This window comes from Ixodes scapularis, unplaced genomic scaffold (genome assembly GCF_016920785.2).
Source record: "Ixodes scapularis isolate PalLabHiFi unplaced genomic scaffold, ASM1692078v2 PGA_scaffold5__190_contigs__length_132052651, whole genome shotgun sequence".
Classification (NCBI taxonomy): Eukaryota; Metazoa; Arthropoda; class Arachnida; order Ixodida; family Ixodidae; genus Ixodes; species Ixodes scapularis.
In genome coordinates this window covers 41,834,750-41,857,196 of record NW_024609880.1, presented here as the reverse complement: position 1 = coordinate 41,857,196, position 22,447 = coordinate 41,834,750, and the positions used below count along the sequence as shown (strand labels likewise).

General features: G+C 46.2%; 1 protein-coding gene across 3 annotated transcripts; it reads left to right on the top strand.

Annotated features, from left to right (window-relative positions):
* Positions 1-2,996: 2,996 nt before the first annotated feature.
* On the top strand, positions 2,997-11,526 carry LOC115310832 (estradiol 17-beta-dehydrogenase 8). 3 transcript variants are annotated; one of them, XM_040215604.2, is made up of 4 exons: positions 2,997-3,103; positions 5,646-5,841; positions 7,451-7,641; positions 11,047-11,526. In XM_040215604.2, exons 2-4 carry the CDS (start codon positions 5,691-5,693, stop codon positions 11,446-11,448), a joined length of 744 nt encoding a protein of 247 aa, XP_040071538.1. In that variant the 5' UTR covers positions 2,997-3,103; positions 5,646-5,690; the 3' UTR covers positions 11,449-11,526. The 3 variants fall into 3 exon arrangements, with proteins under 3 accessions (XP_040071538.1, XP_040071539.1, XP_040071540.1); XM_040215605.2 differs by lacking the exons at positions 2,997-3,103; positions 5,646-5,841 and adding an exon at positions 6,508-6,602; XM_040215606.2 differs by lacking the exons at positions 2,997-3,103; positions 5,646-5,841 and adding an exon at positions 6,560-6,660.
* The last annotated feature ends 10,921 nt before the right edge of the window (positions 11,527-22,447 follow it).

Below are 22,447 nucleotides of genomic sequence, written 5' to 3'. Positions count from 1 at the left end.
AAATTACACATAGCATTCGATTTATCAAATGTCTTGAATATTGTTAAAATTCATCTGTAATTTATGCCTTGGCTGAAGCGACAAGTGCTTGATAACTTAAGCTGACAATCCGAATGTAGAACACGGCACAGAAATTGATTAAAACCAGCGGGTAAAGTTGTGGACTTCAAATGTTTAACACAATATTTAAGGGAACAATGTCCGCTCACGCAAGGTTAACTTAATCACTCTAGTATATTCAGTTTGAGAAAGAAATGATATCACGAGAGTAGAGTACCCTTCGGCAATTTATAATATTAGTTCTTGTTTTGCCTGAAATGTGGAATAAATTGTAAAAAGGAACGGCCCAAAAATTTAAAATAATATTGAAGCGAACGTTTCAAATGAAAAATATGATAAATAAATAAGGAAATAAAAGTCGCCTAGATAGTATCGAAACATGAGATGTGCTGGGTGTCTCAAATAAAGGTCAGGGTCTTTAAATCGACAGCAAAGGTCGGTTTCTTAAAAGGATACTCACAGGGTAATTATGCGCGCCAAGGTTTTTTCTTGTACGTGATATATGAGAGCCCAACTACCCAGAAAAGAACTTGCGGCTCTAAATTCGGTTTCCTTCTGCGCGAAAACCGCCAATCGAGAACTGGCCTGTTTGAGTCACGCTGACTCGATTTTCCGTTGTCACGGCCTGTTTTTTAAGGTTTTGACGCGACGACCAAAATTAATCAAAATTAATCAAATCAAATCACACTGAATACTAAAAATAGAAAAAAATATGAAACCCATTTGTGTGACTTCCAAAAAGCTCCAAATGCGTTGATTGAAAAAAAAAAAAAAGGTTACACAGACAACCGGAAGCATTCTGTGCCTTCACTGCATAATTCTCAACATGGCGTCGCGGGACTCGTGGGTGGCAGCGGACGACGGGCGTGGGACCTTTACTTCATGACTGTTGTTCATGGTACCGGGGAATTCTGCCTTCCTTCGAAAGAGAAATTTGGACCGATCCAAAGAATTGATATTCATCCCGTACGACACGCCCGACCAGCAAGCCGATTGCACGAAGATGTCGCCGAGCAGTCGTCTCTTCTTGTGGCTGAAGACATCGCTCGCTCAAACGTCAAGCACGAAGTGCGTACATCGACTTGACTACGCATTCGTACGGTCTTTTTACCTGGTGCGAATATGGCCAATCCGTGGTGCTGCCCGACTTCAAGCCGGGAGTGCATGTACTGAAGGAAAATCGGCAGCAAACTTTCCGACATATAGTAGACGGGGTGCGATACTACTACTAAAAGCGGCTTGCGTTCCGCGGGCGGCGAAAGACGCAGAGCCAAAAAGAGGCTCGGTAACAAGGAACTGCAAAGCAGACGACATAAGCACTTTGAAAAAAAAAAAATAAATACCAGTTAAAATAACCCGATAAATCATTTCTTATTCATTTGTGTCCATTGAATGTGGTTTATTGAAGAGGACGATAACATCATGCATTGGCACCTGAAATAGAAAAATCTGCGCCGCTTTTAAGTCAAAAATACCGTCTGCTATAATTTACGCCGGCTCTCGCCACCGAATGCTCGTTTGTTGGTGGCAGGTAGCGTTGCGACCACTTGCGCCATCTCTTCTCTAACGTGCCAAACTGCACCACGTTTGCATCGGAGTTAAGCTTTTTCTTTTTTTTTCTTTTTTTCTTCAGGTAAAATCGCTTTATGCAATAATTTTTAGAAAGAAATTCACTACCTGTGGGCAGCGCTGCACAAAATCGTAGCCCAATAGGTTAAAAAAACGATTTTTATTGTGGATTTAAAGAGCCTGGCTGGCTATTTGAGATACCTTGTAGTATCAAAAACTGGAAAGTCACAGAACGTCGAGAAATGAAGAGGAGCCTACATTTTATGTACGTCCCATTTTCGGTCAAAATATCAAATAAAAATTAATTTTTTTATAAAACATAGACGAGCCATTTGTGAAGACGTTCACTTACTGCAGGTTACCATGTTTAATTTTTCTACTACAATAATTGAGTAAATTTCGCGATTTTCTTTTGGAGAAGGGCGATATTATCTCTGCTCTACAGCCTTTAATTAACGCTTTAAAAGGCATTTTAAACGGCCCGCAAAAATAGCTTTCTCAATGTATCGCGCTCTGATTTCCTACGGAGGTGTAAGCAGATGGTAGATATTTGCGGCGAAAAAAACCAAAGAATAAACTTTTTGGCAATCTACGCCGCCGCTTCGCAGACGATTCACACGTACGGAGAAGTGCGGCCGGAAAATTACGTTCGCCGCGTCGAGGAATCACCGGCCGATTCTTGTTAGAAGAGCAGACGATCCCGTAAAAGAACGCGGATACGCCCGCGCTATCTTGACGTGGTGTACGCCATCTGTCATCAACACTTCTTACTACCCTTGCATCCTCTTCAAAGTGGCGGCATAGACTGCCAGAACAAGTTTCTGTTTTTCTTCTTTTTTTGAAAGAGGTAATGTACTGTAATGTAATGTAATGTTTTATTTGCTCAGGAGAGCCGCGGCACTGCAGTAAGGCAAGAGCCCGTACCAAGGAGGCACGCGGTGCCGTGTCTAGTGATGTTGATTATGTGATGGTGTAATGTACAGATGAAAGTTCATCTGTACATTACAGATGTACAGATGAACAATCAAAGAATGAAAGGTCATTCTTTGATTGTCTCACTCTATACTTCCACCACCTGCCTGCACCTCTGTAATAAATTTCAGCGCGATACAGTAAGAAACCGATCTCTGCCGGTTTTCTAAGGTGACTTTAGGGGGATGGTTGACATTCTGTAATTAGAATAATCTCAGATCTTCCCCCAATGCGCTGTGGCCGTATAGAGTTACTTTTTATCGAATACGATTGGTAAGAAACACAGAAGACACCATGAGTCCTTTGTGGGGGAATCCGTGCACACATCAGCGCCTATCAACAAACCGCTGATAAGCGGTCTTTGTAGTGTGAGACCAGCCGTATATCGTGGGGCTATTCAAAGAGCATCGATAACAAGGGAAGGTATCTAAGAAGTTCTTTAAATGCGAGAAGGCAGGCAGCAGTGACAAAGCTCACTTGGCACCGAAGAGTAACCTTTCAGGTTTGTAACATTTGTTTCACTGTAGACACCGGTTTAGAAACATTGGTGGCTTTTTTTTCTGAGATGCGAAAATACCTATCATTTATGCAAACCTATGTCGTGCCCACACTTCAGCTGTACTGAAATTCTCTAGTGTCCAAATAGTAGTTAGTATGCCTTTCGCGAATAATTATATTTTGTCTCTGGTGGAACCTGTACACCAAACTAAAGACGCCGTATATAATATCTGAGTGCAGTGAAATTATTGTTTATTTGACGGGCTATATTTAAGAATTCTAAACAAGCTAGCGTCGAAAATGGACGCGATAATTAGCGTTTTTTTTCTTCTGTTCATTGCACGCCCAAACTACATATTTGTTCATATTTGTGTTTCTTGCAATGCAATGTCCAGCTCATTGCAAGATTGGATTGCCAAGCTCAGTTAACTTTCCTCGGGCGTATGATTTAAAAAATAGAGCCGTGTGCGCTATTCAGGAAGCGCAATTCTTGGAGCAAAGCTTTGTTGTTTCTTTGTCTTGGAGTTTAGGGCCTTAAAGAGCACGAAAAAGTCTAGAGTCTATCTAAACCTTCTCCGTCGAGAGTGTATACGTCTTGGCAGTAATTTGTCAAACAATTAAGCCAAAGTTAGGCTCCACTGCTGGGTAATTGGTTGTCATCTTGCACTTTTTGGCCTAAATTGCCGAGCAAGTGCCAATTTTAGCCTTAATTTTGGGAATATCTGTGTTCACGTCGCCATTTTGGGAATAAATTGACGAACAAGTGTCAGATTTAGATTTTTCTGTTGGTTTTTGGGGTTCTTACGTGGCTATGGTGAAGGTATTGCCCTTTTAAAATAATGTGGGGACCCAGAAAGAATTATTATAAATCCTAAATACAAGTACATTGGCGCCTATCTTTTGGAGTTGAACCGTATAAGGCCTAAGTGAAGCACCACGGAATTTCCAAGATTGTGAAAAGTTAGGCGATTCTCTGGCGTGCTACCGATAGAGATCTTTACAAGTCAAGAAGTAATATTTTATTAAATTTTCTTCTGCTTGCTTGCATACCCATAGACTATATAAATATTAACTTTCTTTAAATTTAAACTTTCGCAGTCACCAATGCCAAAGCCGTGTCGATATTTTGATTGATCTTGTTCATTACATCCTCAGCAATGTTCCTGCGAAGCTGAATAAATAAATTAATAAAAAGTAACGAAAACTAGTTTTCTTACTGGTAGTGACAAGGAAAGTAAGACGACACAGGGCAGTGATGATTAGAAGCCAAGCTGATGAAAGTTAGATATATGGAGAAAATACAGTCGCCTTTGTTTTTTTGTTCTTCTATTTATGGGGAAAGGGGGGGGGGGGCAGTGATTTTCGACAGAAACTGTTGTCTTCACGATTTGAACCCTGACTCTCCGAATCTGCCAAACATAGTTCTCCGAGTGTGTAAAAAATCGGCAGCGATGATGACAAAAAAAAAAAAAATAGATGACTGAAACAACGCATGAAAAACTACGCCAAGTGCGAAGCACTGTTTATTGACCCCAGCCGTTGGAAGGTAACGAAACGTTTGTGCGTTCTCAATGAATTATTTACAAACACAAGCTAAACTAAATAGACGGAACGGAGTGAAAGAGTGGTGCTCTTTTAAAGGATAAGAAAGGATAAGAAAGGATAAGACCTTAAATCTTGGAATATATAATTGTTCCCACGTTTTTCTGTTGAGAACTTTTGGCACATATTGCGAAAAATGGCTGCATCATCAGAAGTAAAATTTTCTACGAGAAAGGGAAAAACGGAGTGTCACAGGTCCTTGACCGCGAAAGTGAAAATTCCAAGGCACCTCCAACTTGCTCTTCCTGTTCCACGTAGCAATAGTGATTTATTGTTGAATCATTTTTAGGGTTCTCATAAAATAAATATTTAGAGCATTAATGCATGTACACAGCTTATGGTAGGCTACACCCCAGCGGCAACTATAGATTACGCTAATGGCTGTACAAGCAGCCTGAGGAACGAAGATTTTGAGGTCGTACTGCAGATTTACCTTATACATTTTTTAAATGCTAGGTTGCCGTTGATTAGATAGGAGGGCGGAATTAGGACTGCACTCTTACAATTTGTGAACTACCAATTTTAGGTAGTGATGTTTCACAAAAAAAGCAAAGAATATTTAGGTGTCGTAAAGATTAACGTGCCAGCAAATTTAAATAATATTGTCTGTATTCTAAGAATGGTATGTATTTCTGAAATTACGCACGTAAGATGTCAAATGTTACCTGTTACGCACGCCGTGCTCAGGAATGTTCATAAATATCACAAAACAAAATAACTGAAACCCGAAACCGGAGGTTATACTCATACCTATATAAGACAGTTTTGTTCTTCTTTTTGTTGTCCTTTAAGGCGTAAATAATTTTAATTGCGTCTAATTGAGGTACGGCGCGCAGGGATCAAACAGGTTTCAGGTTGAGTAACCGGAAAATGGAATATTCCAAGGCCAGCAGAAAACAAGGGTGACCCTTCTAGCGCTGATCGGAGCTTTTTGTCCAACCCAGGCCGTGTATTTGTGCTGCTTCAGCATCGCCATAAATTTATCGAAAATGTCTCTGTCGGATCGGCTGGCTGTCGTCACCGGGGGCGGAAGCGGCATCGGCAAAGCAGTCTGCCACGCCCTTGTCAGAGAAGGGGCGGTGGTCGTCGTAGCTGATATCAACTTGGAAGCGGCAAAGAAAACAGTTGCTGAACTAAATGGTAGGTATTGTGAACTTTCTAGAACTGGGAACTTTTAATAATTGGGCACAACCCTCGCAGTTGAAATGAAACTCCTGGAGAGAGCGAGGTGGGTGCCTGAAACATATGAAATACTACTTCACGCCTTGTGATATCAAAGCACAATTTATGAACCAGTATTATTTTTGTGTGCTTTTTATTAAACACATAACCTTTTTTTCTAGAAATATGTCTATAGATTCGACTTCTATATTCAAGAAACCAACTTCATGCAACATGGCGCCATAAAGCTTGCGTACGAAAGCAATATGTTTTTTTTTTATTAAAAAAAAGAGTTAGTGCTGAAAAACATTTCACCAAAAAATCGTAGTTGTGAGCCTTGCTTTCATCTTGTAGCTTTTTTGTGTCCAATTCCTATTCTACGCATAATTTCAAGAACAGAGACAGGCGTATAAATGATTTTGGTGGAAAAAATTATATAATATGCAGCTCCTACATAGTTAAAATGGTGGTCCCTTGCACCTGAGGCGTCAGGAGACACAATATGACGCATAAACGTGGCAAGAACCTGATAAGGCTGGGTACAAGGACCTTTGTTTGAAATACAGGGTTCATGCAGATAGCATTGTCGTCAGGGGGGTGAATGATAATGTCAGGTGTAGATATATTCGTGCCTGTCTTTCAAGCATGGACAGTACTTCAAACACACATTGGTTTTCACAAAGCGTCTTATCCGAGGGCAGTGTTTTGTGAAGAAAGAACGATTATGTGCAGTTCCGGAGGTTGTCAGATATTTGCCCTCAATATCCATGAGTGTCTTGATGACCGCTGAGCACATCGGTACAGCAAAAACGTTTACCTAAAGTTAAACTTATAAGGAGGTTTCATTTGCAATTTATGTTATAAAGACCAACTAATTTTGTACTCGAAAACCCACCCAGAATAGTGGCCCGTATGAAGGTTAACACATCACAGCCGACCTATTGGTATAAGCAGAGCCTCAGGAACGGACGAGCGCGACGCCGTGCGCGCTTTAACTTATCCATTATTGCGAGCCTCGTCGCGTTTGGTTAGGAAATGGCGGTACGTAAATGTTGTCGATTGTCTCTTCACCTTCCCATGAACCTCGGCCGCTTGACCTGAACTCAGCTCCCTCTCTAAGTTAGAATAACTCGCTCTCATTGCGGGGAAGCGGAGGAGAGGTTTTCTTCTGAGTCTTGGTTAGAGGAACCTCTGATGCGTAATCCAGACACGAAAGCATATGTAAAATTCAGTTCTACAAAACACTATAGATGTACAGATATAAGACTCCTTTCTTCAATTAAAATTGTACGTGATTTTGTGAAGCACTAAACTTTGAAAAAGGCAAAACATTTAGGGGTTTATGCGCTTGGCTGGGCTGTTGTTTCTGCCTGCCTTTCTTTTGAGTAAACGTTGCTGATCGTTTTCGGAAGTTACAAAGCCGCGTTACATAATGCGCGCGAGCACGACCTAGCAGATTGTGTTCTATGTGTTAAAAAGTGGCAGCAGTAGTGACAAGGAAGTCTATTTCCTATGTGCTGGATAATGTAAATCGGAAATAATCTCGACCACGGGATATGTGCTTGTCGTTTATTCCGCTGTTTACTAGGCAAAGCACACGTGGCACTTCAAGTGGATGTGGGCGACTCTACCTCCGTCGCAACACTCATCAAGAAAGTCGGCTCCCAATTCCAAACTCCGCTGAGCATCGTGGTGAACTGCGCCGGTGTGGCCAAGATGTCCTCGGTCGTGGATATGCCGGAAGAAGACTACGACCACCAGTTGCGAGTAAACCTCAAGGTTTGTTTTATTTCGCTTCTACATAAAGCAGGTCATATCAGCAAAAAGTAGTATGTATTCCAATATTGCAAATAGGATAATCAGTATAAGTGAAATTAGCTTATCTAATCACCAGAAAACTTCGTCGTCAGGTCAAAAAAGTGCTATTAAGGAGTATACAAAAAGGAAAGTTATCTTTAGCGGCCCTATTTTGATTCATTCCTTTAGTGATGAATATCGGATGGTCAGATGCATTACGCTGAACAAACAACAGCAATCTAAAAAATGGCGTCTTAACGTATAGCTCTTTCTAAACCTACATCATTACCAACGCGCTCACTAACAACTGTAAAAAATGGCCCTTATTTAATTGAAGGCTTTGGGCAGTTTGTGAGAAGTGTTCAATGGATTATAAAATTGCCAAAAATTTTCTGTACAACCTGTGTCAGCTATCTCAGGGTTATGAAATAAAATCTCCTAGGACCGTTTGAGGATTCGACTTTTATTCATTATGACGGACGTTCCTCAGCATCCCGGAGTAACATGTTTTTTGTTTCGTCTAAAACGCTGAGTGTGACAAAGAGGCGACAATACGTTTGGCCCTATTGGGAATTGGGGAGTACGTTAAACTGTGAGGTGTCTCTTTTGGCGCGTAGTTTAAGCAGTGTTAAGAAACGCGCTCACACTATCGACAGAACGATCATTGAGTTTACCATTGTGAACATAGTAGAATTGGCAATTAAAATATATAAAAAGCCGGAAAGACCTGTCAAGCAAAAAAAGCAGCTCATATGCCGCAACAGTTTTACGCTTTGGCAACTATGAATTAAACGTAGCTGGCATTTCTTTGCAACTCCGAATACCGTAAGCCTCCCAATATTTGTTTCTATTCTAAAAGCAATAACCGGCCGTGGTTGAAACGCTATGTCGTGGTTAGAGTTTGCTTTCAATTGAAAACTGAAAGGACGAAAGTTCGCACAGAAACCGTTATAACTATCATAATGTACAAACTATTCTTAATTACCTACATTGATGACTCGAGTCCGCGATTAGGTTCCGGCACAAACCATATTGAAGTGCGTTCGAACTTGACCAAAGCTGCTAGTGTTTAACCAGCTAAAATACAGCAGTAATTGTCTTTTAAAGTTGTATAACGTTTATCATCATAAGGAGCCTCTGATGTAACAAAGTTTTCATTTCGTCCCTCTGGCTTTGTATGCTGAGATGCAAGTGAAAGAGTGATGCAATTATAACAATATGTTTATGTTTATGTTGATAGAGCACTTGATTTTGTGCATTATTATATCGTTATTAGCCGATTGAGTTTGTACATGGCGACTGATCATAAACATCTGAGTTTTGGAAGCAACAACTCGAGGTGGACGACATCTATAAAAAATAGTACATTTTACTTGTCGATTGCAGTTTCCTTCCCAGAAAACTAAACAGATTGTCTCCCACAATGAAACCCTTTCAATGCATGAAACATACTGGAACCCCTACTCCGAGTTAGTTGTCCATTCACACACCCGTTGATGCCCTACGGTGCGTACGCGGCCGGCCATTAAAAACATTAGTTTGGTTACGCAAGCAACACAAGGAAAGCAATGCACGCAATCATTTATTCGGGAGTAAACCAATATGTGCGCATCCCCTGCCAGAAAAAGAAACAAGAACATCTCTGTTCCCAGCTCAATGCTATATTCATATCATTCTGAGTATAATCGCATACTCAAATTACGTTTAATTAAGTGCTTCATTATAAATACTCAAATTAAGTTTAATCAGGCACTTTCGGAGTAATTTTGTAATATAACGTTTACTTTTGTAGGCAGTAGCCAAAATAGTAATATCGTTACTTTTGAAGATATTGAAAGTACTTGTAGCCCTTGCTACTCGAGAACTCCTGCCCTCTCCTTTGCTCCAAGTTTACCACCGTTTAGTCCCTAGAGTTTGAGCTGAAACTGCTGCGATATGTCCATATTATTGACTTGTAAATTAAGCAAACAACAATGAATAAAACGTTTGTCACCGAGCTATACAAAGAAGGTAAATTTTGCTTTGCCTGGACAGTTAACATATTTGTTTGTTGTGTCCCAAGTTTCGGCTGTGTCCCGGAGATAATCAGAATGAGATAATTGCAAATCTACGGTGTGAAAAAGGAATGCTATATTTTTCTTATATGCATGATAAACCGCTGAAATTTCATAGCAATCTACCAATTTTCTTCAGTTTCAGGGCTTAAAATGTTTTCAGAATTAGGTTACGTGGGTGAGGCACTAGCAAGCGGGAACGTAACTTCTAGACACGAGGCTACAGATTATATCAGCTCTATAGCGAAACTGCGAATAGAACGAGCTTCCAAAACGTCGCATATGTGGGCCTTATTGTTTATTTCTTAAGCTGAAGTTTGTAGAAACAAGGTTTTACCCCTTGCCTTCCTAATAGCCTTTTTTTTACGTGTTTCCAACAAAGGAAATTTCGAAGAAAGTTTCTGTTTGGGGGGGGGGGGGTGTTCTATAAAAGAGGTGGATAAAGAAGATGAGATATTTTGATCTAGTGATCCTAACAATGTATTAAAGATGACGAAAGGCCGTTTCCAAACTGGCAGAACACTTTGCCTTTTTAAATATATGAAGTAACTGAAAAAGTAAAGTCGCTTTTTTTAAGTGACCTTCAATAACTCTTGCTCTTAAGAAATCAAGTAATCTATATCGTCACTTTTAACCAAGAGTAATTGTAATTGCAATCTGTAACCTGATTTGGGCAACGTGCACTAGACTGGTTAGATGCCACGCTTGATTTCTTTGTGCGTGCATCGGCTTTGTGAGTGAATTGTAAGGGCATGCAATTACCCCCTTCGACAGTTACCAGGTGCGCATACTTTCTCTAGGGATGTTGTAGATGAGGGTAAAGACAATCGTTTTTCCACACCTAAAGTACTTCATATTGCGTAAACAAATTGAAACGATCACGTTTTATATAAGTCATTTTTTGCATGTTATGCACGTGTAAAACGCGACTGATTTTTTTCTTAATGCTATTAAGAGCATATATACAAAGCAGGACAAATATATGCACAATTTCAATCGATATCCGCACCTATAACTGCCTTAGAAAGATCAACTTATAACTGGGATAAAAAAAAAAAAAACACCTTAATCGCTGACGGCACAAAGTTTTTTATTTTCTTAGAAGACAACACAATGACTCGCCGTCTCGAAAGAAGGGGCTAGTTTGAACTGTTGCCTGAGGGCGTTAGAAAATATTGAGCCCGTTTTTAATTCCCGCAACACTGCAAAATCTGAAATATGGAAACCATTCCCAATATTATGAATGATCTGACCAAGCAATTGAATGTCGTGCTGGCCAAAGTTTGTCTTTATTATTTTAAATATATATTTATATTTTTTTTTGTATTTTCAGGGTACCTTCCTTGTCAACCAGGCCGCTGTAAAGTCGATGCTGGTGAGCAAAGTACCCGAGGCCGCTGTCGTGAACATAGCCAGCATTTTGGGCAAATGCGGTCTGGCAAATGCTGCCGCCTACGCAGCCTCCAAGGGTGGCGTAATTGCATTCACCAAGTCTCTGGCTCAAGAGCTGGCTGGTACAAACATCCGCGTGAACGCCCTACTGCCAGGAGTAACGCAAACCCCGATGTTAGATTGCATGACCGAAGACAATCTGAAAGCGCTCATCGGTTCTGTTCCAATGAAGAGATTAGCGCGCCCCGAGGAAGTGGCTGACGCAGCGGCATATTTGTGCTCTCCTGGAAGCTCCTACATTACTGGGACTAGCATGGAGGTCGCCGGTGGGTGGTTCGCTTAAAATTAAAATATGGATTAGTGGTAAAAGGCTTTTATTTCTCGCTGCCCCAATAAAATGACGGTATTTCCGTTGCTCTTATTTTGTATGTTTGTGTTTTGGTATTTTCACTTCCTAGCCCTTTATAGCTAATAAAAATAACTGTTTAATGTTATACTGTCACGGGTGGTGACCAGAATAACAATAAATAAACAGGAAGAACTAAACGTTTAATGTGGCGAACTTGTGCCAATACAAAAGGAGAATAGAAAATAATAACAAAGCGTCGCGAGCGTCGAGGTCGGCGAGACAGCAGATTCGAGCGCTGGGGCGAAACTGACTCGACAAGGTCGCGGGCGGCCTCTTATCTAGAATGAGTCACTATCTCGAAGATTCGGCGGAGAAGGTTCGAGCGTAGTGCGCTCGGGGCGAGAATGAACAAGCACTTTCTAGAACAACAAAAACAAGGATGAACGATAGTTATGTCCGCAGCAAGAATGAACGAGAACTTTCTACAAGTCCGTGACCCTGCGCGCGGCATTATCCCCCCCCCTTTAAAAAGTGCATCGTCCCGATGCAGCACAAAACGAAGAACAACAAACAGAAACAAATCCAAAACAAAAAGGCAGCAGAATCGCGAGTCGCAGTTCACAGTTCACAGTTCACCCGTCGACGAGAGTGGAAAGTTCTATCGTTCGTAATGCGGCTTCAGCCGGACGACGTGCACCACCTCGGGTCGCGGTTTACGTCTTGCAGATGGCCGCGTTCCGTCGGGTAGAACTTCGTAGTTCAGATCGCCGAGGCGTCGGATGATCTTGTAGGGTCCGAAATAGCGTTTCAGGAGTTTTTCGCTGAGACCGCGACGACGTATTGGTGTCCAAACCCATACCCGGTCTCCGGGTTGAAAGTGGACGTCCCGGCGACGAAGGTTGCACCGGCGTGCGTCGACTCGCTGTTGGTCTTGAATCTTGACTCTTGCCAGTTGACGAGCTTCCTCCGCGCGCTGGGAGATGAGTTGAGCGTCGTCGTTGACATCACCGGTTGGCACGTGAGGCAGCATGGCGTCGAGCGTCGTGGTAACCGTCCGGCCGTGTACCAGTTGGAACGGTGTCATTCCCGTGGTTTCTTGAACCGCTGTGTTGTAGGCAAACGTGACATACGACAGCACCTCGTCCCATGTCTTGTGCTCTACGTCGACGTACATGGAAATCACGTCGGCGATGGTTTTGTTGAGTCTTTCCGTCAGCCCGTTGGTCTGCGGGTGGTACGCCGTGGTGCGACGATGGCTGGTGTGGCTGAGACGAAGGACTTCTTGCGTCAGCTGGGCCATGAAGGATGACCCGCAATCTGTAATCAGTACTTCAGGTGCGCCGTGTCGAAGGAGAATGGACTCGACGAAAAATTTGGCGACTTCCACTGCTGTTCCCGATGGCAGGGCTTTCGTCTCGGCGTATCGTGTAAGATAATTGGTCGCGACGATAATCCACCGGTTTCCTTGAGTCGATGTTGGGAACGGCCCAAGCAAATCCATTCCGACTTGCTGGAAAGGCCTAGTCGGGGCAGGTAGCGGCTGCAGGAGTCCTGCTGGCTTCGTCGGAGGCCTCTTACGTCGTTGGCACTCATGGCATGACCGTGTGTACAGGTGGACTGTTTTCGGGAGTCTCGGCCAGTAGTACTTGTCACGAATCCGGGTGAGCGTCCTGCTGTATCCAAGGTGTCCAGCCGTCGGGTCGTCATGGCATGCTTGAAAGATTTCTTCTCGCAGGCTGGCCGGAACAACCAGCAGCCAAGCAGGGTTGCTCGTTCCGAAGTTCTTCTTGAAGAGCACACCTTGCCGCAGAACGAAGCTTGACAAGTCTCGGGCCAAGACTCGCGGAACTGAACTTCCTTGGCCTTCGAGGTGTTCGATCACGGCGCGAAGTTCCGGGTCGTCTCGTTGAAGTGCTCCCATGTCGGCATCTGTAACTGCACCGAGAAAACGGGCGTCGTCGTCGTCGTCAGTGCTTTCGGGAGGAGATTCGACTGGGGCCCTAGACAAACAGTCGGCGTCGTTATGCTTGCGGCCAGACTTATGCACAATGGTCACGTCGAATTCTTGCAATCGCAGACTCCAGCGAGCGATGCGTCCTGACGGGTCCTTGAGGTTGGCGAGCCAACAGAGAGCGTGGTGGTCCGTGACAACGCGAAACGGGATCCCCCGCAGGGGGCACCTGTGAAAGCAGGTGTTTGGAGAGTGGCGTCTCCACGGACCCCGAGCCATGCGGGTTCGCCCGCCCACGTCTGCTGTGCGTGGCTTTCCCGTGTCCGGGGAAAAGGGCATCCTGGTGGTTGAGCCGAGCCCGGGGTAGGTTTGGACCCTTCGGGGCCCCCCGGGCGAGGCAATACACCACTTCGGCCCCCGCTTCCCGTAGACGGGAGTCCTGGCTTGGCCCGACCAGGATGATTCAGCCTAGTCGCCACTTCTACTATCCCCTCCTTTCTTTCACCCTTGTCTTCTTCTTCTTTTCACTCTTCTCATTTCCCTTCTTTCCTTTTTCAACTCCTTTGGCGGCAAGGGCTAACCTTGGGTGGTGACAGATACTCTCGTCCAGATCCACACTTGGTTATAGTTTCTGGGTAGCGCTAATAGAGTAATGCTTCCAGCAAAGCCATATTTGTTATGGGGTGTTACCTATTCCCTCGTTGGGCTCCGTGGTGGGCGGCGCGCCACAGATTCCGAACACTCCTTGCCCTCTTATGGCGCCCCTCTCTTCCAAACCCCGTTCGGGGCAAGCCGTTAAAAGGCGCTGCCCTGAACACAAGACTATTGAAAAAGAACCAGAGGTAGAAAACTTCACGAAGTTTTTCGTTGTTCATTCCCTCGATGAACAGAAACCTGTTTCAAAGCTTTCACCATTTGTCGTCGCCAAAGTACTTGAACACCTTGTAGGGTTTTCCTACAAGGCTAAAAAACTCCACTCAGGAGACCTCCTTGTTGAGATAAATAATAAAAAGCAAAGTGAAGCGCTCCTCAAGCTGAACACCATACTTGATGTAAAAGTGTCGGTGAGCCCTCACCGCACACTGAACACCATCCGAGGAGTCCTCTCTGAAGACGACTTCCTTCACACTAGTGAGGAAGAACTCCTCGAGGGACTCCAAGGTGCCGGCGTTGTCGCCGTAAAACGGATTATGTTCAAAAAAGATGGTGAAGAAATCCATTCAAAACACGTCATCCTTACATTTGAACGACACACACTGCCACAAACAATCAAGGCTGGATACCTGAACTGCCACATCCGCCCTTTTGTCCCCAACCCCCAGCGGTGTTTCCGTTGCCAGCGTTTTGGTCACGGAACACGCAGCTGTCGAGGGAAGGCGACTTGTGCAAAGTGTGGCAGTCAGGATCACATCTCTGACAATTGCGAGAATGTGGCCCACTGCGTTAATTGCGATGGACCACACCCTACCTACTATCGTGGCTGTCCCATATGGAAGCAAGAGAAGGAAATCATTGCCATTAAAGCCAAAGAAAATATCAGCTATAGCGAAGCGAAGAAAAGGTATTCCTTCTTGTCGAAGGGATCGTACGCCGACGTGGCACGGAGGGGTCTTGTGCCACGCTCGGAGTCTAGGGCTACCCAGGTCTCACCTGAGGTTCTGGAGGCAGCCCTCAGGGCCCCAACCCCCCAGCCGGGGCAGCAGTGCCCCCCTCTTCATGGAGGGAGTGCACATGCTGGTTCGCTGGTTCTAGACAGGCCGGCAAATGCCGCACCTGTCCGCACTTCGCGGTCTTCTCCCGGGGAGAGGGGGCGAAACTCCCGCCCGACCTCCTCAGAGAGGACCTCCTCTTCGAAAGAGCGGCACAACCCTCGTGCCGCTCCCCCAGTACCCAAGGGGCCGGAGGAGGCAGAGTTGAAAGATACTCTGCCCAGCACCTCCGGTGCCTCTTCGGCTGGTCGTGGCCGGGGCAAGCCACCCCGCACAACGAGCCAGCCAAAACCTTCAGGTAAAGGCTCGCCTCCAGAAATAGAGGCGATGGATGATACCGCTGAGTCACCCACTCCTGCATCCGACGAGGGTGACATGGAGTGGCAGACTTTGAAGTCTAAAGGGAAAAAACCAGTGGTCCCTCCCAAATAACCATTAATTTCATACTCTCAATTTCTTCATTGCCTCTCTCTTTTTTAATTTTACACTTCACCTTTTTAGATAAATGAAGAATTTGCATTTTATGCAGTGGAACTGTCGTGGTCTTTTACCCAATATTGATGACGTTAACTATTTTATGGATGATCTTCGGCCTATTGCCCTCTCTTTACAAGAAACTCATCTTCAAACACATCATACACAGATTTTACGACGTTATCAAGTGTTCCGCAAAGATCGTCTGAGCTCCAGTTCTGGTGGCGTAGCAGTGGTGGTGCAGAGCGGGGTTGCCTGCTCTGAGGTCCCTCTGTGCACACCGCTCGAAGCTGTAGCGGTACGCCTTCTTTTAGACCGCCTCATTACAATTGTGTCCATTTATTTGCCACCAAACGTTCCATTGCAACTTCACGAACTTCAGGGTCTTGTAGGACAGCTTCCTCAACCCTTCTTAATTTTAGGAGATTTTAATGCCCATCACCCCATGTGGGGTAGTACTCGCCTCGATTCTCGAGGCCGAGTAATTGAGCGGTTTTTATTATCATCTAACTTGTGTATTTTTAACGGGAGAGAGCCTACTTTTTTTAGTTCTGCTCACAACTCATTTACATCTATTGACCTTTCTATTACTTCACCTTCATTACTTCCATGCTTTTCATGGAAGGTTTTTAATAATCCCTTTGGGAGCGATCACTTCCCGATTGTTTTAGAGAGTACTGTCTCTCTTCCGACTCTGTTAACACGAATGCCCCGATGGAAACTAGATAAGGCAGATTGGTCCATTTTTCAATTAGAGGCACTGATTGATTCTTCTATAATTTCAAACATGAATCCAGATGAAGCAACGCTGTATGTCACAGAGGTTATAATACATGCTGCCACACGGAGTATCCCTCAAACGTCTGGTCGTCTTCCTAAGAGATGCAAGCCATGGTGGAATGATGACTGTAAAACAACACGAAAGTCCCAGAACAAAGCTTGGTGCATCTTTCGTAGATATCCAACTTCTAGTAACTTACTTGAGTTTAAGAAAACGAGAGCTAAAGCTCGCTGGACAAGACGCCAGGCGAAGGGAAGCTCCTGGAGAAAGTATTTGACGTCCTTGAGTAGTTTTGTATCTACAAAAGAAGCGTGGGATCGGCTTAGAAAGATTAGGGGCGACTACTTACCTTTCAGAACTCCTCTCTTCCCTGCATCATCTTCAACATCTCTGAAAGATCAAGCGAATGTTCTTGGGAAACATTTTCAGGATGTTTCTAGTTTACGCAACTGCAGTGAAGCCTTTAAAAAGTTTCGTTCGACAGCAGAGAAACAACCAATCATTTTGTCTGGTGCTCGTGACGCTCCGTACAACAGGCCTTTTACACTCTCTGAGCTCAAAGTGGCTCTTAGTGTAAAGAAACAGTCTGCTCCTGGACCAGATAATGTTCATTATGAGATGTTAAGGCACCTGTCACCTGATTCTCTAGGCAGTTTGTTGACCTTTTATAACTCATTGTGGCATCGCTCTGCATTCCCCGAGGTTTGGAAAAGAGCTCATGTAATCGCTCTTCTGAAGCCTGGCAAAGATGCTTCTCAACCAACTAGCTACCGACCCATTGCTCTCACAAGTTGCTTGGGAAAAACCTACGAAAGAATGATTAACCGACGTCTCATTCATTTCTTGGAGAGTGAGAATGTGCTTGACATTAATCAGTGTGGTTTTAGAGCTGGACGTTCCACCCTGGACCACTTAGTCCGCCTTGAAACCTCTATTCGTGAGGCGTTTGTACACCGCCAGGCCTGTCTCTCTGTGTTTTTTGATCTGCAAAAGGCGTACGATACAACGTGGCGCTATGGGATCCTGCGGGATCTTTATGCTTACGGTGTTCGGGGTCGCATGTTGCGATGCATACAAAGCTTCTTAATGGGACGTACTTTCCAAGTCCGTCTGGGCTCCACCTTATCAGATGTGTTTTCTCAAGAAAGTGGTGTCCCTCAGGGAGGGGTGCTTAGTGTCACACTTTTTGCAGTTAAAATCAATAGCCTGGCTCAGGTGATACCACCGACAGTATCTTATTCTTTGTATGTGGATGATGTGCAAATTTCAGTTTCTTCTTGCAATCTGCATAGTTGTGAACGTCAACTGCAACTGACAATCAACAGGATGAGCAAGTGGGCAGCCGAAAATGGGTTTCGCTTCTCCCCCGACAAAACCGTATGTGTTCTTTTTTCGCTGCGTCGAGGGTTGTCACCGGATCCTACCTTGCATCTGAATAACGTTACCATTACTGCTAAGGAGGCGCACAAGTTTCTAGGCGTGATATTCGACAAGAAGCTCACATTCGTACCCCATTTGAAAGAACTAAAACGAAAATGCCTACGATCTTCCAATATTCTTAAAGTGCTGTCGCACACAACTTGGGGGTCTGACAGACGATGTCAGCTGCGAATTTATAACGCTCTAGTGCGGTCCCGGTTGGATTATGGTGCACCGGTATATGGGTCGGCACGACCATCTGCTTTGAAGATGTTAGACCCAATCCATCACCTTGGCCTGCGTCTAGCCACAGGTGCTTTTCGCACGTCGCCCGTGCCGAGTCTGTATGCTGAAACACATCAGATGTCCCTTGAGCGACGCAGACAATATCTTAGTCTCTGCTATGCCTACAAAGTTTATAGTGATCCAGACCACCCTGCATTCTCTGCTCTGCAGACCTCTGCATCATTGCGCCTTTTTGAGAATAAGCCCAGTATTGTTCGGCCCTTGAGCCTTCGGGCTGAGAGCATGGCAAGGTCGCTGCACCTTTGTTTTGATGAGCCTCCTTTGTTGAGACAGGCCTATAGGGTTGCTCCTTGGGATTTGGTGCCAATCTCTTGTGATTGGTCACTTTCGAAGTACAGCAAAAAGGTTGTTCCTCGTCTTGTTCTCTTGCGGGAGTTCGCAGAGCTAGAGAAGAAATATAGTGACTATCTCCACTTTTACACTGATGGCTCGAAAACATTGAATTGTGTAGGCTGTGCAGTTTATTCTCTCGCTTTCAGTGAAGTGAGGCAACTCAACCCTCTAGCAACTATCTTTACTGCTGAACTGTATGGTATCCTGATGGCTATTGAATATATTCTAGAAAATAACATTAACAAAGCAGTTCTGTTTGTTGATTCCCAAAGTGTTCTCTTAGCTATTTCATCTTTAGCAGACAGCAAGAACGCTCTTGTGCAACAGGTTCGTTTTCACATAAACAAAGCTTTCCATCTAGGACAATTTATAAACTTCTGCTGGGTGCCCAGTCATGTGGGCATTCCCGGTAACGAGAATGCAGACCATCTTGCACTTTCTGCAAAAAATTACACGGAAACGTCTTTTGGCCTGCCGCACCAAGACCTCAAGCCAGCCTTAAACAAGTCAATTATTAAGTTATGGCAACAGGATTGGGACACACAGATAGATAACAAACTTCACATTATTAAGCCCAACTTAGAAGTATGGGAGAGTTCCTCCCATAAGGACCGCCGTTCGGAAGTTCTTTTATGCCGCTTGAGAATTGGTCATTCTCGATTGACTCACCTGCACTTGCTCTGCGGTGAAGATGTAAAGCTCTGTGAAAAGTGTGGGAAAATGTTAACTGTCCTTCACATCCTGTGGAATTGTAGATTTTTGGATCATCAACGTCGAAGATATTTTCCAGAACTTTTCAGAAACCACCTTCCATTTCATCCTTATTTTTTGCTTGGTGATAGACCTTTGGTACCATTTGCTCGCGTTTTAAGTTTCCTACATGCAATTGGCCTTTTGCACTTGATATAGATAAGTAAAGTTAGATGTAAATGCAAGGCTCCTTAAATTAACTTTCTTGGCGCAATATGGCCGTAGTCGCTCTTGCGCCATTAAACCCCAATCATCATCAGCGAAACGGGATCCCGTACAGGTACGGGCGGAACTTGGTTAAAGCCCAGATGACAGCGAGACATTCCTTGTCGGTCGTCGAGTAATTTTTCTCTGCCTTGGACAGTGCCCGGCTTGCGTAAGCGATCACCCTCTCTTCTCCGTCTTGTCTTTGGACGAGTACCGCGCCGAGTCCGGCGTTGCTGGCGTCCGTGTGAACTTCCGTTTCCACTGATGGATCGAAGTGTCCGAGGATAGGGGGCGACTGGAGTCTTTCCCTCAGTTCGTTGAACGCTTGTTCTTGCTCCTCCCCACACTGGAAGTTCACGTCGTCCTTGGTCAGATGCGTGAGCGGTGCAGAAATCTTGGCAAAATCGCGAACAAAACGCCTGTAGTAAGCGCACAGTCCAAGAAATCTTCTTACGGCTTTCTTGTCTGATGGCTTGGGAAATTCTGCAACAGCAGATGTCTTGGAAGGATCAGGGCTTACACCCTGAGCACTCACGACATGGCCCAGGAATTTGAGCTCGCCGTAAGCGAACCGACATTTTGACGGCTTTAGTGTCAGTCCAGCATTCTGGATAGCCTGTAGCACGGCTCGCAAACGTCTCAGGTGCTCGTCGAAGTCGCTTGCGAATACCACGACGTCGTCGAGATAGACGAGGCAGCTATGCCATTTCAAGCCGGAAAGAACGGTGTCCATTACGCGCTGGAACGTCGCCGGTGCTGTGCACAGTCCGAACGGCATCACTTTAAATTCGTACAGTCCGTCCGGCGTGACGAAGGCAGTCTTCTCACGATCCCGTTCGTCGACCTCGATCTGCCAGTACCCACTCTTCAGGTCCATCGACGAAAAGTATCGGGCATGGCGCAGCCGGTCCAGAGTGTCGTCGATGCGTGGCAGCGGGTAGACGTCCTTTTTCGTTACGGCGTTTAGTCGGCGATAGTCCACGCAGAACCGAAGAGTCCCTCCCGTCTTTCTTTTTCACCAGGACTACCGGTGAAGCCCACGGGCTGCTTGAGGGCTGGACAATGTCGTCATCGAGCATTTCTTGGACCTGCTTCTGGATGACTTCTCTTTCTTTCACGGAAACACAGTACGGCGACCGATGCACAGGAAGCGCGTTGTCTTCAGTGACAATTCGATGTTTCGCAACGGTCGTTTGGCGCACCTTTGACGACGTGGAGAAGCACTCATTGAACTCGGCGAGAAGGTCACTGAGTTGTCGTCGTTGTGGGGTAGGCAGGGTTGGGTCGATGTCAAACTGCGAAGGCGGCGTTGTCTTAGGTGGCCACGAAGAGAGGTCTTCTGATATACCGGCGATTGCGGCTGCGTCCGGGAGTTCCTCGGCGTGGCCCACGGCGGTGCCTCTCGTAAGGTGCTGGGCCTCCTGTCGGAAGTTCGTTACGAGTGCGACACTAGTGCGTCCGTCTTGGAGCTCCGTGACGCCTCTTGCGATGCCGATCCCTTTTGCTAGAAGCAACTGGAGGCTTCCTTCGAGCAAAACGTCGCCACAGAAAGTCTCATCGACCCCGACGGGTACGAAAACACTTGACTGCGGCGGTAGGTTCACGTGGTTTGCGAGGACTCGTACCGCGGATGACGTCACTTTGGGGTCCTCCTGTGGTGGAGCAGGTTTTCGAAGCGTCAGCCGGTTTGCTCCGAGGTCGATGACGGCGCCATACTCGCAGAGAAGGTCCATTCCGAGGATAACGTCCCTCGAACAGTCTTGCAGAACGACGAACTTGACAGGGCACCTCTCACCGTGGATCTCGACGCGAGCAGTGCATCTCCCGACCGGTGTGATGAAGTGCCCTCCGGCGGTTCGTATCTGAGGTCCATCCCATGGCGTCGTGACTTTCCGAAGGCGGCGGGAGAGCCTCCCACTCAAGACTGAGTAGTCTGCTCCAGTGTCCACGAGCGCTGATGCGTCGTGGCCGTCGATGACGACGTTTAGGTTATTGGACACCGTTGCAGGGGCGTGGTTTCGATCTCTGGTAGCGTTCGAGTGGGGGCCCTCCGACGTTCGTGGAGGATCTTGGCGTCGGTCGTCTTCGGCAACTCCACCTCCAGGGGTTGCCGCGCCTAGTTTCCCCGGCGCGGAGCGAGGGGCGACAGGCTTTCACGTCGGGGTCGGTGCATCGGCGAAGCTGGACGTCGTGGCGACGGCGACCGGAACTCTCGGCGGGACGTAGGCTCGGGGGACTGAGGTCGTCGCAGGTACTCGTCGATCTCCCGAGGGCGTTCACCATAACGGGGTCGCGGGTCGTTCGGGTGGAACCCGCGAAGCCCGAGTCGTCGGTATGGGCATCGGCGGTAGGTGTGGTCCGCTTCCCCGCAATGGAAGCACAGAGGGCGTCGGTCGGGCGTTCGCCACACGTCGGTCTTGCGGGGTGCGCGAGGCTCCGGGCAGGTGTACTGGACCTGGTCGTCGTGGTGTCGGTCGTGCTGCGGCGCAGGAGACTGACGTCGGGGCGGCGCGACATAGGTGCGACGAGGAGGAGGCGGTGGCCGTCGAGCCACTGCGGCGTAAGTCAACGTGGGCTCCTCGGGGGCTGCCACGACGACGGGAGCCTCTTTCTGGAAGGTTCTCTGGACTTCTTCCCGCACAACCTCGGCGATAGAGAGTGAGGCTGGGCGTACTGCAGCGGGCAGGAGCTTCTTGAGTTCCTCCTGGACGACTTCACGGATAATTTCACGGATGCCGGGGAGGGTGGTGCCAAGGTCGGATCCGGATGTCGCCAGAGTGGTTACGCCGGGGTGTCGCTGGTAGTGTCTGGCGCGTGCTTGTAGGGCCCGTTCCATATTCGTCGCCTCCGTGACGAACCCGTCGACGGTTGTCGGGGGATTGCGAATGAGGCCGCCGAATATCTCACTTATCACACCCCTCATCAAGTGGTGCAGCTTCTTCTCCTCGGTAGCCTGAGGATCGGCGCGGGCGCTCAGGCGGAGAACATCCTCAACGAAGCTGGTGACGCTCTCATGTAGGTCTTGGGTCCTTGTTCGCAGGAGATCTTCGGCCCTCTCACGTC